Source organism: Pleurodeles waltl, chromosome 1_2 (assembly GCF_031143425.1).
Source record: "Pleurodeles waltl isolate 20211129_DDA chromosome 1_2, aPleWal1.hap1.20221129, whole genome shotgun sequence".
Taxonomy (NCBI): Eukaryota; Metazoa; Chordata; class Amphibia; order Caudata; family Salamandridae; genus Pleurodeles; species Pleurodeles waltl.
Genome location: NC_090437.1, coordinates 1,334,156,319 through 1,334,173,569, shown reverse-complemented (window position 1 = coordinate 1,334,173,569; position 17,251 = coordinate 1,334,156,319). Strand labels below are relative to the sequence as shown.

Genomic DNA, 17,251 nt, shown 5'->3' with positions numbered 1-17,251 from the left:
TCCTGGGATGGGCCAGACTGGTTCTGGTCACTTTCTAGAAAAAGGCTAAGGAGAAGATCTTTGGTAGGGTTCTTACCAATGCTTAAACCTCTTTCTATGCAGAGACACCTCACACTTTTAAAGTTTAAATGACCATAGGTTGCCTGGACAACTGTGGGATTAGGTTCTACTGCAGACATGTTTAGAAAGGGTTTAGGACAGAGAGAAAAACATTTTTAGAAACTTTTAAAGCAAAGAAAAAAACTTTTCAAACTTTTGAAAACTTTTGAAAACTGTTCAGAAACTTTTTAGAAAGTTTATAGAAAGAAAGTTAAACTGTTTAGGTTAACTGTGTATATTTTTAAGTATTTGATATATGTTTTTGTTATGAAAAGCACCAATGACAAAGTGGTAAAGCAGTTACAAGTACTTCTCCCACAGCTGCACCACCAATGTAGGAGGCAGGCCTGGCTTATAGTGGGTACCTGATGGTACTTACACCTTGTGCCAGGTCCATTTATCCCTTATTAGTAGATTAGTAGTGTTCTAGCAGCTTAGGCTAATGGAGGTAGCTATAGCAGAGCAGTTTAGGCCGAATTAGGAGACATGCAAAGCTCCTACTATACCACTTATATCATATAGCACTATATCATAAGAATCACAATACTCTGAGTTACTAAAAATAAAGGTACTTTATTTTAGTGACAATGTGGCAAAAATATCTCTGAGGATTTACTACCTTAGGAGGTAAGTAAAATACACAAAATATAAACACAAACCAAAATCAGGTAAGTAAACAGTTAGAAAAGTTGTGCAAACACTGTAGAATACAATAGGATGCAATAGGCCTAAGGGCAACACAAACTATATACTAAGAAAGTGGAATGCAAACCACTTAGGGATCCCAGGCCTAGTGTAGTGTGTAGAGGGTCACTGGTAGTGTAAGAAAACACTAAGGGTGTCCAATGTACCCCAACCCAAGACCCTGAAAAGTAGGAGTAAAGTTACCCTATTTCCCCAGAAACACACTAAAGTTGTGATAGGAGATTCTGCAAAGACCACAACAGACTGCAAAGCACTGAAGACGGATTCCTGGACCTGAGAACCTGCAAAGGAAGGGTACCAAGTCCAAGAGTCACAAAAGGGGCAGGAGCCCACTGAACCTCAGATGAAGGTGCAAAATGGCTGCCTCCGGGTGGAAGAAGCTGAAGATTCTGCAACAACGGAAGATGCCAGGAACTTCTCCTTTGCACAGAAGATGTCCCACGGCACGCTGGAGGATGCAGAGTTGTTTCCACACAACAAGACTACAAACAAGACTTGCTAGCTGCAATGGTTGCGGTTGAAAAGAAATGGGTGCTCCCGGGCCCAGGAAGGACCAGGAGGTCGCCCCTTGGAGGATGAGACAGAGGGGGCGCTCAGCAACACAGAGAGCCCATGCAGAAGCAGGCAGCCCCTGCAGAAGTATTTCAACATGGGTTCAAGAAAAACTGAGCACGGTGGTCGTCTCAACACTATAAAGGAGGGTCCCACGAAGCCGGTGGTCAAGTCAGCGAGTTGAGCAATGCAGGACGGAGTGCTGGAGACCTGGGCTGTGCTGTTCATGAAGGATTCCTTGCAAAAGTGCACAGAAGCCCTAGCAGCTGCACTTCACACAGTACACAGGATTACTGTCTGTCGTGGGGAGGCAAGGACTTACCTCCACCAAGTTTGGACACATGGACCACTGGACTGTCAGGGTCACGTGGATTCAGCTCCTGTGTTCCAGGGACCATGTTTGTCAAGATGAGAGGGGACCCAGAGGACCGGTTAAGCAGAGGTTTGGTGCCTACGTTAGCAGGGGGGAGATTCCATTGACCCACAGTAGATTTCTTCTTGGCTTCCAGTGCAGGGTGAAGGCAGACAGCCCCCAGAGCATGCAACACCAGGAAACTGTCAAGAAAGCCGGCAGGATTAGGCGCTACAATGTTGCTGGTAGTCTTCTTGCTACTTTGTTGCAGTTTTGCAGGCGTCCTGGAGCTGCGGCAGTCGATCCTTGGCAGACGTCAAAGAGGGAGATGCAGAGGAACTCTGGTGAGCTTTTGCATTTGTTATCTGAAGAGACGCCCACAGGCGAGACCCTAAATAGCCCTCAGAGAAGGATTGGCCACCTAGTCAGGTAAGCAACTATCAGGAGGGGTCTCTGAGATCCCCTGCTGGCACTGGCCACTCAGAGGCCTCCATTGTGCCCTCACACCTCTGCATTCAAGATGGCAGAGGACTTGGACACACTGGAGGAGCTCTGGGCACCACCCCTGGGGTGGTGATGGACAGGGGAGTGGTCACTCCTCTTTCCTTTGTCAAGTTTCGCACCAGAGCAGGGTCTGGGGGATCCCTGAACCGGTGTAGACTGGCTTATGCAAGGAGGGCACCATCTGTGCCCTTCAAAGCATTTCCAGAGGGCTACCTCTCCCCAGCCCTTAAAACCTATTTCCAAAGGTAGAGGGTGTAACACCCTCTCTCAGAGGAAATCCTTTGTTCTGCCTTCCTGGGACTGGGCTGCCAAGACACCAGGAAGGCAGAAACCTGTCTGTGGATTGGCAGCAGCGGCAGTGAAAACCCGAGAGAGTTAGTTTGGCAGTACCCGGGGTCGATGCTGGAGCCCCGGCGATGCATGGGATTGGCACCCCAATACCAGATTTGGCATGGGGGGACAATTCCATGATCTTAGACATGTTACATGGCCATATTCGGAGTTACCATTGTGAAGGTACATATAGGTAATGACCTATATGTAGTGCACACGTGTAATGGTGTCCCCGCACTCACAAAGTCTGGGGAAATTGCCCTGAACTATGTGGGGACACCTTGGCTAGTGCCAGGGTGCCCTCACACTTAGTAACTTTGCACCTAACCTTCCCTGGGTAAGGGTTTGACATATAGGTGACTTATAAGTTACTTAAGTGCAGTGTAAAATGGTTGTGAAATAATGTGGATGTTATTTCACTCAGGCTGCAATGGCAGTCCTGTGTAAGAATGGTCCAAGCTCCCTATGGATGGCATTTAGGTACCATATACCAGGGAATTATAAGTGTGCCAATCAGAATTGGTAAAAATGGTCACTAGCCCGCAGTGACAATTTTAAAGACAGAGAGAGCATAAGCACTGAGGTTCTGATTAGCAGAGCCTCAGTGACACAGTTAGGTACCACACATTCAGGCCACAAAGTATGAGCACTGGGGTCCTGGCTAGCAGGATCCCAGTGAGACAGGCAAAAACAAACTGGCACACAAGTAAAAATGGGGGTAACATGCCAAGGAAGATGGTACTTTCCTACACATGGTCAGAAATGTGGCTATGAAACAGAATGTAATACTCTTAAACTAGTTTGTTTGCATTTCACCCCCAGTCAAATTACCAAATAAAAAGCAAAGACCTTAAATGTAAAATACTCACAAGTTAGAGAAATTGAAGGGAAGTGTTCTCTTTTATATTACAAAAGCTCTATTGGCTATTGAGAAAACTGAATATATTTCTTTGTGTAACCAGATAGTCACAGAACTGAATCCTGATTGGCATGGTGGAAAATCGTGAATTGTGTTTATAGTATTTCAAGGTTCCAGCCTCTGACAGAAAGCACTGCAAATATGTAAGTCCCCCTGAAGTCTCACATGATTCAGAAATTAAAGTCATACACTAGCCCCAAGCAGCCTTTAGATTTTCTGACCAACCAATTGCACATTGCTATTATGTAGTAGGGCAACCTGGCGAGAAGCCTTGTTTCTGATTTAGCTATCCGCTGTGTGGTGCTGACAGTCCCCAGGCTCCCAGATCCCCTCAGCACTGTACACTGTGCACAGGGGGCAGGCCTCTGACTCAGTCCAGGTGGGAGAGGCCCCCCCCTCCAGGTATTTTGCAGGGGTCTACCTCACGTTTTGTTATGCCACTGTATCTGCCTCTCTCTAGGTTTTACATTATAAGGGGCACCCTCCTTTCCATTTCTACCAGAAGCCCCTCAAGGTCAGCACTCCCCATCCAGGAATGATTGGGGACATTGTTCCCAATGGATTCCGCCCACTTCCTCCACTGGAAATAAGAAGTAACAGTAAACAGTATTTACTAGCAAGGAATAACAATCTCTTCAACTCAAAGCAGCAAACACCGGATGGTAGCTGTTTCCAAAAGAAAGTTTGTATTGTATCCAGTGCTTACTAAGATGAATATGATTTATCTGGTCAAAAACAGATTCCAGAGGCTATGTTTAAAGAGGTGGAAATCCACTATTGCTGTCAGCTGGGAGATTAGAAAATACATGTATGGATAATTTTATTGCCTAGAAGATTTATATTGTTACACTGAATTGAAAACAGCAGATGAATCACTTATAGGTCTTTGTTGATTTACCACTCCTTTGGAATTTGTCACCCATATGTTTCTGACTTTTCATGCACCTCAGTATGCCTGCTCATTAACAAAGTTGCCCATATGTCTATTCAGTGCCTCAGTGTAACCCCTTAAATAGATTAATGGACACATGTCTGTGCCTCAAGTCACATACCCATTCATATGTTTGAGTTCAGCTGACGGGCTAGGTTCCCCGGCCAAAGTGTTGTTGGACCTCTGAATGAAAGATGACTTGGATTCCATATCAAGCAGCATCCCTTGAATCTTTTCCCAAATCCGTGGCACCCCAAAAAACACGGTGGGTCGCACTTCCTTCAGTGTGTCCACCAGAGAGCCCTGCAAGTTAAGAAAGCACATTGTCAAGTGACAGGAGTATCAGTACATATTTCCCTTTATTGAACACCCTTAGTTTTGTAAGCTTATGACTTGAATCCTATCTATAGCTATTCTGATTTATAGCTAAAGATGCTCTTATCTAACACTCGATTTTTGACCAGGCAAAATTAGCTTGCATTGTGTGACAAGTGATGCATACCATTAGAAGCAAAAACTGAGGATGTTGCCTAAAAATAAAATCACTAAAAATAAATTAGTTTAATATACATGGTAGTACAAGACATTTTGTTTACAAACGTGTCCGTATTTTTTTAGTTCATACCCATAAAACTTTAAGAAAATGCTTCCCAATAGAGCATCCATATGTCAAAGATTGAAAGAAGACTGGTAATTTTCAGTGCCATTTTTTAAGATGTCCCACATTCTTAGCATTATCCATTGTTCTACAGTCAACAAAGGTGTATCCTTCAGTAAGTTGCATTACCAAATGTTGATTTAAAATCAAATTCTGTTCGTTCATCAGTGCTAATATTTCAATAGATGCAGAGTAACCTCCTAATCCCTCATTACAAGATCCCTGGATTTATGGGTGGGATACCAGGGGCCTGTATACCTCAGGTCCAGCTGGTATCCCCATAGCTAAATTCAGGAATTAAAACTTACTTCTCCTGGAATAGAGAATAACACACAGACCATGTCCAAATCTGCCTGGCTTCCCTATTTTAAGATAAATAGCAAATCCAAATTTGCACACATTTGCCTACCTCATGGAGCAGGTGGTAAATGTGAGCAGGGGTCTTTATGAGGCCTGTGCAATGGATGCCTTGGGCAGATAGTAGAAGAGGGCAGGTTGTGTGAGGAGGGAAAAAGCTTGTTGCTCCCTCAATTCTGTCGTGAACTAAAGATGAAGGACCGGTAGCAGCTACTACCTGCAGCCCCAGCTTCAAGATAAGTTCCAGATTTGGTGCTGCCAGGCCTGGAATTATTCTATTCAAAGTTTGTAGACCCGAGAATTCTGGGTCTAGAGACACCATGGAACTTAAAATAGTCAAGAGTGGTACTGGTGCAGGCCACTTGTAATGAGGGGCTTAGGGCCTGATTTAGATCTCAGAGGATGGAATGCTCCATCACAAAGGTGACAGTTATCCCTTCCATAGGATTACAATCTCCATAGGTTATAATGCGATCGTAATACAGCGGACGGGATATCCATCACATTTGCGAGATAGTATTGCCCTTCTCCAGGATCTAAATCAGGCCCTTAGTGTTTCTGGATTTTTTATCTTCAGTTTTTTATATCCAAATGAAAATGTTGAACATCATGGTTCAAAAGGGGAAAATAACATAAAGCCCCTTTTTGTGGGTGGATATTTGCTCTGACAAACCTTCAGCCCACCCTAACCTGAATTGATTGGGGAGAATGTATGAGTGACATAAGTGTATGAGTGATGTTTAGATTTAAGATGTGTATAGCCAAAATACGTCATGTACTGAAATAAGATCTATATGTTGAAAGGTCAATACTAAAAGATACATAAATTGCCAGAGTTGGGAACGGAAACCTAATCCTGACATTTAAATTATGAATGCATTGATGAGACATTAATTTATCACTTGAAAACTATTTGTTTGTTTTAGTAACCTAGAAGTTTATTTGCATGTGAGTTTTGTGACTAAAGGTAAGACAACTTGGGACCACTAGAGGAAAGTTTGAAAAAGCCTTTGCAGTCAGTACACCTGTTGCACATCAAGGACAGTATTTCCCTCACTGGGTAGATTTCCGTTGGCCCCCATGTAGTACAGGTATAACAACTTACCATCTCGGGTGGGGTAAACAGACAGATGATCAATGAATCAAACCCAGTCACTGAATGACACCACAGGTCGCTCTTGCCACTGTGATTATTATTATGTTCTGCCAATATCACTTTTAAACTGATTGTAAAGGTTGTGAAATTGATTTTATTTGTTTTAATAGTTTTCATTCTGGGCTGACCCCACGCAATCAGACAGTTTGTACTGTTTAGTACTGCACACAAAACACTTTGGGGGTGATTCTAACATTGGCGGGCGGCGGAGGCCGCCCGCCAATGTTCCCCCGACAAAATACCGCTCCGCGGTCACAAGACCGCTGAGGGTATTTTGAGATTTGCCCTGGGCTGGCGGGCGGCCGCCAAAAGGCCGCCCGCCAGCCCAGGGCAAATCTACCTTCCCACGAGGCGTAGTGGGAAGGTGCGACAGGTGCAGTTGCACCCGTCGCGTATTTCAGTGTCTGCTTTGCAGACACTGAAATACTTTGCGGGGCCCTCTTACGGGGGCCCCTGCAGTGCCCATGCCATTGGCATGGTCACTGCAGGGGCCCCCAGGGGCCCCGCGGCACCCCCTACCGCCATCCTGTTCCTGGCGGGAGACCCGCCAGGAACAGGATGGCGGTAGGGGGTGTCAGAATCCCCATGGCGGCGGAGCGCGCTCCGCCGCCATGGAGGATTCCCCCGAGCAGCGGAAAGTCGGTGGGAGACCGCCGACTTTCCGTTTCTGACCGCGGCTGAACCGCCGCGGTCAGAATGCTCGAGGGAGCACCGCCAGCCTGTTGGCGGTGCTCCCGTGGTCGGTGACCCTGGCGGTCACCGGCCGCCAGGGTCAGAATGACCCCCTTTATCCCTTGTGTTGATTGTGATCAGTCCCCAGTCTGCCACTTTGTGTGCCGATTGAGCAGAGGGACTCGGTCTCTTCATAGTGGTGGTTTAGGAGGATGGCTGTGCATGCCAGTTTTTGATGGTAAGTTGTCTAGTCCTCCAAATAACTTTTTAATCTCCTGACAGTCTGAAGGCTATTTAAGTATCATGCAGATGCCTGCAGCGGGTGCTGGAATGTCTGGCACTGTCAAGAATTAGTACCTCTTTACTTCCATAATTTCACAGGCGCAGAGGGATGATTTAACCCAATGCCCCTCCCAAACTCCCCAGTCTCCACTAAAATCTATAGAGACTAAAGAGGGTCCATAGTGGAAAGGAGATGGGGAAGGTAAGAGAAGAGATTGCCTTGGCTTCTTCGTCAGGGCTTCTACTAACACCTTGTCTGCATCTTTAATGACTCAGGCTCTTATTATGAGTTTGGCGGTCTTTTCAGAAGACCGCCATGGTGGCGGCCGCCAAAAGACCACCAATGTTGGCGGTATCCCGACTGCCGTATTACGAGCCACATACTGAAGACCTCCCAAAAACAGCCTCAAATCCAAGACCACCAGGCCGATTAGGGGCAGGAGAGAGGCTGTCCCACCACCAGCACCACCACGGCAACAACATTTTGCCCTCCATATTATGAAACACAAATCAGCATAGCGGTCATTGCAAAGCAGAAAACCGCAGAGGTCAAAAACACACCTCAGCCTCAATACCACACCACATTGGACAGTACGAATACCCCAAACCAGAAACACATAAACTCATTAGACACACCCACACACACCACTATAAAACATACTCCCACACAAACCACAATCCTTTGCAACTACAATCACAGACAGACAGCGAGGACCCACAAACCGATTAATTAGCACTGATACACCATAGGCACATATACACTGCACACTCAGCCCCCACCATACATCCGCTCCATGGACACTATATGCACATCATAATTGCACACAAACACCACAACACACTAGCACACAAACCCATGCATCCCAAACGTCACATCAAGCACCAAACACTCCTCCCTTGCACACAACACCCCCCCCAAAACACTGTACTGCCACCATGTACCCTCAAAAGCACACAGGATTCAAAGACAAAGAGTTGAGGGTCATGGTCGATGAAATCTTCAGGGTAGAGTCACAACTGTTGGAAGCACAGGTCCAGTAAACATCCATAGCCAGGAAAATAGAGTTATGGCGGAGCATCGTCGACAGGGTAAACTCTGTGGGCAACCATCCACACACAAGAGAGAACATCAGGAAGAGGTGGAACGACCTTAGTGGAAAGCTGCGTTCCATGACATCACTACACTGGATTGCCATCAACAAGACTGGTGGTGGGCCTCCATCTCCTCCCCCCTGAGTTCACATTGTGGGAGGAGAAGGTCTTAGCTATCCTGCATATGGAGGGCCTGACTGAAATAACCAAAGGGCTGGACTCTGGTAAGTCACTAATACCCCCCTAGCACAAACCACTCCTGTATAGCATTTGTCCCCACCAACCTATCACTCCCCAGTTCACCCCATCTTACACTTACTCCCCCCACCCAATCACGTAATGCCTCTCCCCTGCATGCCACACCACTCCACTGCCGCTATCTCCACACAGTCCCTCCCTATTGCACAGATAGCACTCACAATGGCAAGCACTACAACTCCCACAATGCACTACACCCTACACATGAAAAGCTGCTATTCCCACTTCAGAGTGGAAAACCTGCACGTAAAACCATTGCACCAGCTACACCAACTGGATGCTTCGACTGCGTACTACTACATGGCAATGACAGCAATGCTATGCACTATCCACAACCCTCAATGTAACATGGAACCAATGTCACAATCCTTCACCCACAAACAATGTCTACAGTGTCGCATCTGTGATTGCTATCACTGGGAAGCAAGTCAAGCCACTGTATGCATCAGACAATGATATGAACAAGTACAGCTCAACAATGCAACTCACTCTTCTCCATCCACAGGTACCCCTACCATTGCAACCCTGCAGAGGATGCCAGAGACAACCAACCCTCCCCAGGATGAAGGCCCCAGTGAGGACCACTACTCTGAATATCTGGACATTGATGACTTACCTGGCCCATCTGGGACAACTGGTCAGTCCACAACCACTAGCCTCACCCTGCCCACATCTGAGCTCCAAACCCCTGTGGCAACAACAGCACAGCCAACCTCTCATCCCCAAACCTGTGTCCCAAGGACTAGTCAATCAGCAGTGTGCCCCACAGTACAGGGACCAGAGTCTACCCCTCACACCCAAGACGAGTAAGGTCCTGGTGTAACTGGGAGTGGGCTCACCATGCCAGGGGCACAGACATAGGGGGCCTGGGGCAGTGGGAAGTCAGCTGTGGGCCAAGGGATGGGATCCCCAATGGACCCAAGTCTTGGGAGCATACCAGCAATCCCAGGACAAGATGGGCCAGATCCTTCCACCTTGCATGAGAACCAGAGGCTGCAGAGGGAATACCACCAGGAGGCCATGCAGCAGTGGCAGGCTCACAATGGCAACATGGCCTCCATTGCAGGGTGCTCAAAGAACTAACAACCATCCTGTGTGCGTCTTCCACCCACCAGCAGGCCCCTTCCCCTAGCCACATGACCCCACTCTTCACCCATTGCACTTGAGAATCACATTAAACACCACTGGGCACAGCTACTGCTTACATGTCTTTACTGTAACAAGTAATAATTTCTGCAGTACATGTCATTTCAGTTAACCCATTGAGCAGCAAAAGTCTGTAAGATGGACAGCAAGGGGAGCAATATGCAGCCAGTTTGATAGTAGAACAGACATTCTGAAAATCTGTGTCAAGGGAGCCACCAGTCTAGCCAGGAACCAGAGTAGCACCACCTACGTGACCTACACATATACCAAGACAGGGACAACCATCACAATAGGAGTCAATATTGCCCACTCAACACAGATGCAGTTCATTGTCATCCTCCCTAGTGCGAATTGACAAGTGAAATGTTAACACAAATTATCATGGCAGATCCACATTTGCAAAACATGCATTCCCAACAGTCAATCCCTCATAGCTGACATAACTAAAGCCTAGTTCCACTGTGAGTATAAGTTATGTGTCATATACGTCCATTGTGTACAAGTGATGATAAGTAGCTATAATGATAATCCTACTTTGGTTGGCAGTGCTTTTGCAGTTGACATAGCATTACTGAGTACATACAACATGCCCAATCCTTTGCAGATGTGATGCTGGCCAACAGCATGGTAAACATAGCTCTGACATTTGAACAGTAACACCTCCCCTGATGGCACACACCAGGAGGAGCAATGTCACAAGGCAGACAGGAATACAGTTCACACACAAAACAGTTAACACATATCTGAATTTCATTGGAAGTATTGGTGGATCAAATCTGTTCTAGAGTCACCTGCATCATCATCATCTGCCTCCTCATCACTTTTTAGGTCACCATCATCAGCCACTGGTCCAGCTGCCACCTCCTCAACAGCCAGTAATGGTATGTGACGTCTCAGGGCCAGATTGTGTAGCATGGAGCATGCAACAATGATCTGGCAGACCCTTAGTGATCTGCAGAGCAGGGCACCTCCTGAGACGTGTAGACACTGAAATCTGGCCTTCAGTAGCCCAAATGTCCTCTCGATGACACGCCTCGTACTGCTGTGGGCCTCAAGGAAACGGTTTTAACCATCTGTTGTCGGGTATCTCACTGGTGTCAGCAGCCAGAGTCACCTCTGTGCACAAAGGTTGGACCTATCACAATACCGGTAGGGATACAGGGTAGAAATCGATGAGAGGTGATATTACAGTTGCCAACATACTATTGGATACATACCAATGAGCCATGCCCTCTCTCTCTGTGCCATCATGTGTGGGACATTGTTTTTCCTCACAATGTAGGAGTCATGCACAGATCCAGGAAACGTGGCCGTCATTTGGTCAGCGAGCCACACCACCTGGATATTTATGGAATAAAAGCTTTTCCTGTTCCTGTAACTTCTTCATTAACCCTGGGAGGAACCAAAGCAATGTGGGTGTCATCTATGGCCCCTATCACATGAGGTACATGTCCCATATCATAAAAGTCAGCTTTAATAGTGGGCAAATCCGCATGTTGGGGGAACCTGATGTCGCTGTCCAGGTGTTTGAGTAAAGCACATAGTACATCCTTCAACGCAAGACTGAACATCGGCTGTGACATCCCTGCTGCCAAGTCCACTGTAATTTGGAATGAGCCTGAGGCAAGAAAGTGTAGCACAGATAAGACCTGTACTGCGGAGGGATGGCATAGGGATTACGTATGGCAGGCAAGAGATCCGGCTCCAACTGGTTTCACTGTTCCATGATGGTCTGACAGTTCATGATAGGTCTAGATGATGTGTCTCTCTGCCCGGGTAGAAAGGTCGACTAGGGGCCAGTAAACAGTGCATGTCTCATTCTCACCATTGCACTGTATCTAGGAATATGAGAGAGGAAAAGCCACAGGTTGATGTTGACAGTTCACATGCCACCTAACACTATACTTGTAGCACACAATAGTAATGTGGACATAACGCTGAAGTATACACAATCCATATGGGCATGTAGACTGAATGTGTATGCCTTCCTAGATTACAGTTGCAGCCCCAGACAAACATCTTGTCACACATGAAACACGTGACACTTCCATTTATCAATATTCCCCCAGGTAATAAGCTGTATATAACTTTTTAACATACACTATATGGTTAGTCCGTCTATGAGGCAGCAATTGACTGCACATGTCCTGTCATTGTCATCAGTCCAGCTAACTACACTGTCCATGAATGTCACATGTGTGAACCCAGCTTTGATGTGTGAACATAGTCAATCTATGCACTTTTCACTACAGTTCATCCATGATGCACTTATTATTTACCTACAATACACAGAGGACATGTAAAATAGCAGCCTCCTGCCCTGCATGCACAGGACAGATGGAAGTGACCTCATTGGATAGCATTGTTGCCTAAGGGAGACTAGGGTCAATGAAGATCAATGCCGGAGGTGATGGTCATATACGTGGCAGCTGTGACCACCATTTTCTTTTGCATAGCTCACTTGACTCCTGACACTCGCGAAAGCAAGACCTCCATTGCGTGAGCTGCTGTGTACTGTCTATGGGAGCCATAATGCCACATATTTCTCTGCCATAATGACAGAGGCAATTTGTGAGTTCTCAATCAGCTGCCTTTGACTGAATGTGTAGATGGCTGCAGAGGGGCAAAGAATTTACTGACCAAATTGTACATTGATTTGTGGTCATGCTACCTTACCATGCAGGATTCTGTTGGGTAAAAAGTACAGGATATGTCAATTTATTAGACCATGGGAATGTTGCAAGTACTGTGCAACTGTGCATTGTTAGACCCTTAATGAAGTCAATGAGTGTCAATGTTCCCACATTAGTAGGTTTTTTCAGTGTAGCTTTTGTTTCCCCTATGATTTTCCACAGTTTTGCATGTCAATGTAAAGGCATGTCCTACCCTGGCATACCAGCAGAATAATAAGTTGTTACTCTGTGTGAAAGATGGGTAGGTATTGACCCATTCTGTGTGAAAGATGGGTAGGTATTGACCCATTCCACCCTTTCTTTCTCAACCACCCTCCCTCCCTCCCTCATCCTCTGTCTATGTATGCATCAGCATCATCAGGTGAAGGAAAAGGGCACTGGCAAGTGGGGAAGCTGCAGCCCACGGCACCCAGGAGGCTGACACCAGCGGAGCCAAGGGGACCAGTCGGAGAGAGGGCAAGGGGAGTGCCACTGGGGAGACCGGATCTTCAACATTCTCTTTGGATTCCTCCTCCAATGAATGCTCCCTGGCGGTGGAGGACCTTTATGGGACAAGCTCAGCATCATCCTTATCTGCCACCCCCTTTACCAGCACCGCCCTCCCTGTAGCTCCCCACCCAGTTGACCGTACCCACTAACCCAGGAGGGTGGGCATCTCCTCCGCCACAGGCACCTCTGCCCCAGCCAGCTCTGCTGCCCTCGATGAGGAGGCTATTGACCTCCTGAGGTCCTTCTCTGTGGGACAATCAACCATCGTGAATGTCATACAGGGAGTGGCATCACAGATGCAGCAGACCAATGCCTACCTGGAAGGCATTCATGGTGCCCTGACTGCCCTGCAGAGATCCTTTCTGGCTCTGGCCTCCTCGTTGATGGCAGCCAGTGTCCCTTCTTCCATCCCCCCTCCATCTACTTGTGCCCAATCCCACACCCCTCTTCCCACACCCATCCAGAGCACAGAGTCAGACCATCATTCATCCACCTCTATAGATACGGTTCCCAAAGACAAACACAGGCGTCACAAGACCCATCACTCCCTACACCGACTCCCCCACCACCTCCTCCCTCACAGACACTACACCACTCAAACCTGCTATCACCACATCAACACTCCCAGATCCAACCACAAGTCCCCTCATACCCACCATCACTAAAATAGCAGATCTGCATACATCCACCCAATACACCACATGCACACTCACCACGACTACCAATACCCCCACATGCAGCACATCCACCTTACCTGTAGGCACCACCCCAACAGACACTTACACACTGTCAGGAATCCCCAAGATGCCTCCTGTGTTATCTGTCAGCATCCCCAGGGATTAGGGTTAAATCATATCTCGGTTCTTGGTTAAACCTTCATGTGTCTAAGTAAACATAATGTGCTGTGTTACACAATTGGTTTTATCAATGCTTGTTTTACCAATGCTTGTTTGCTGATCTGAGCAGATGTAGACATGTGCTTCTAATTGGGTGTGGTGTAGACATGTGCTTCTAATTGGGTGTTGTGACTCATCCGCATGTGGAAACTCAGCTGCTTTCCTGATTGGCCATAAATAGCAGAGTGAAGCATGCCTCCCTGCTTGGCTTTGTTTTGCTTCCTGGTCTCAGCATCTGATTTGGCAGTCCAGCCCCTGCTGTCATCCTCGTATTCAGGACTATTGAGGCAATTATTTTCTTCGTTCTTGTACTATCTGACACCAGGCATTCCTCCAGCACTCCAGAAAAGACTGCGCTTTCCTAGAAAAGCTGCTGTATTTCAGACCTCGTAATTTGGCAGAGTGCTTATCTTGAAGAGACAAATGCATTTCTGAACATTCTACATTATTAATGTAGTTACTTTCCTAAATGTGCTTAAAGAAATCTGCTTGAGCTCAAGTACTACAAAAAGTGACAGTGCAATTTTTAAAGAGCATTTACGTGACTTTTCTTTCTCTAATAGCATAACTCTTGGATTTAAATTGTGTCATTCATGCCTGTGTTTCAGGTTTGAGGAATTTGCTTTTGAAGGGTTTTTTATACACACAGTGAAACCAAATCATCAAACTGTGCCACCCTAACTGATTAAACCCAGAGTGGACATTTGTATTTCTTGGATTGTTTTTGTTCCTTTTAGTTTAACCCTATGCATGCAGGAAAGTTATACGTGATATAATTAATGTTCTTGTTTGTCTTTCTTGTGCATGATAAGTGCAACCACAGTTCTAATTGTAGTGTGCAACAGTGAATCTCTGTGAAGCCAGCCCTAGTGGTGCAGTACTTATTGTGATGGTACTCAGTTTGGGTTTTTGGTAATGCAGTGTTAGTAATTGTGCCAACAGTTTCTATTATCCAAGAAAAGTGATGGAGCATCCCGGTGTTCTTCTACCGCTCCCGTGCCCATATCAGAAAGAGAGATTCAATTTCAAGGAAGTTGAGTGCACTAACTCTACTATCACTCTATCAACAACGACCTGCCCCCCGAAGATACAGGGTGCTTGGCTGGACCGGCAAGACGTGGCAGTGTTTTGTCTCTTTCTCTTTCACTCCCCCTTTCCTTTTGGGACACCTGCCGGGGTTTCTGTGTCCACCAGGAAGTGCCGAGAGGTGTTCCAGAAGGTCGCCCCTGAAGACATCCTGCTTTTCAGGTGAGTGGCCCATCTCGACACACATCCACCCTGGCATCTCCCTGCATCTCCTCCCCCCTCCTCCCAAGACATCTAAACACCCGCACTCACCCACCCAACAGGCACCCAGCACACACATGGCTTCCACCCATGCCCCTGCATGCAAGACACCTACATGTACACACCTCAAAGCACTCCCTCTCCCTACACTCCTAAACGTTTTTCCCATGGCCGCCCTTGTGTCTCTGAAAAAAGATTCCTTTATGAGTTTTCCTTGTTCCCTCTCACTGTCCTAACCCGTGGCTCCCCCAAGTGCCCCATCACTCTCCCAAACCCAGTCCTTCTACTTCCTAGTCCTCCCACGCCCCCGTGGTACTGCCATGCCCTTTGCCTGCAAAAACTACAACCCCCAACAAAAAGAAGGTCAGCCCTCCTAAACCCAAGGCCAAGGGGCCTCCCCCAGAGCCTAAAACTAAACCCAACCCACCCCCAAACCTAAACCCAAGCCAAAGGACCCCCTCCTAAACCCAAGTCCCTGCTCGTGCCCCCCTCACCCCTGAGGTGCCTGCCTGCCCCATTGATGCCCCAGCCATGTGGAGCCCACTTTGCAGTCAGGAGTCAAGTTGGGGCCAGACACTTTGCCTAGTGTGCCTGAGGCACTGTAAACTTTTGGACTGGCCAGTAGGCCTATGTTGTATATAGCTGGCTTTTTCAAAACTTATTTATATCAATATGTCTGCACAACAATACCATTAGTGTTGAGGGTAAGAAACTTGTCCTGCCTTTCCTTCCACATATATGTGTTGCATTTGTGTGATTTGGTGCGTGAGTTATGTTTATGTGATATGTCTGTGTAGCTGCATGAGTTGTGTAGGTGACTTTTGCTATTCACTTGTTGTGATGTGTTGTGATGGTGTTGTATGGCATTGTGTGGTAGTGGTGTGTGCGTCTGTGTGTGTAGTGATGCATCTGTGATGTGCTTTGTGTGTTGGGTGGAAGTGGCATGTGATCTGACACGTTGTTTGGCAGTTCTCTGGTTTGGATTGGTTGTGTGCTGTTGTTACATGTTGCTGCCAGTATGTGTTGTCCTGTGGAGGTGTGCGGTGTGCCTCTCTGCCAATGCGTATGTGTGATTGTAATGGTGTTGTCGTTGTGTGACTCAGTGGTGTTATAGATGAATGTATTTGACAGTGGCGATGGTGTGTGTCTCCTGTGTGGTGTGTGTTTGGCACGTGTATGTTGCCCATGGCGCATGTTGTTTGTGTGCGTGTGTATATGTAGGTGTGTGTGTATGTTGGTACGGGTGTTTGTTTACGTGTGTGTGTGTGCCCGTCGCTAGCTGTGCCGGGTGTGTGTTGTATCTGGGTGTGTCATAATGCCCTTCCCTCCAGTGTCTGCTAGGCAGGTGTACTTACGGCAGTTGTCTTTGTCGCTTATTCTGGAGTTATATTGCCATCTGCAGCAGTGGGAAGACTTCAATATTGGGTTCCATGGCTGCAGATGTGTCTGTATTGCTGAAGGTGAGTGTCTCCTTTTACATTGTTTGTGTCTGCCAGGCATTTGTGGCAGTGCAACTGCCCTGGAAATCCTGGCAGTGTGCAACCTTGTAATATGCTCAGCGGTCTCCACCGGTCTGGAGATGCCTACCGCAAGCCGGCCTGGAGATGCCTACCATCGAAAGCGGCGGTCCGTCCGCACTGGCGGTGTGTTGGCTGTGTTACGTTTGGATCACCACCATGGTCATGATATGGCGGTCTACTCTGCCGGCCTTGCGACGGTGTGAACGCCACAGCCGGTTTGATGGTCTGGGTACCACCAAACTCGTAATGATCACCTCAGTGTTAAATGTTGGTGAGAGCTGTAAAAATAATCAGATCATTAATACACTCCTGACTGATATTACTGAAATACCTTTACTATTGTTCTATTA

The 17,251-nt window shown here is 47.0% G+C and overlaps 1 protein-coding gene across 4 annotated transcripts in view; it reads right to left on the bottom strand.

Moving 5' to 3' along the window:
- The window catches only part of LOC138251810 (long-chain-fatty-acid--CoA ligase ACSBG2-like), a 152,839-nt gene that overhangs the window by 75,243 nt on the left and 60,345 nt on the right, over positions 1-17,251 (bottom strand). For all 4 annotated transcript variants that reach the window (XM_069205684.1, XM_069205680.1, XM_069205683.1 and 1 more), the window contains one exon: positions 4,517-4,698. In XM_069205684.1, coding sequence (XP_069061785.1) covers positions 4,517-4,698 — 182 coding nt within the window. The remainder of the gene's footprint in view (positions 1-4,516; positions 4,699-17,251) is intronic.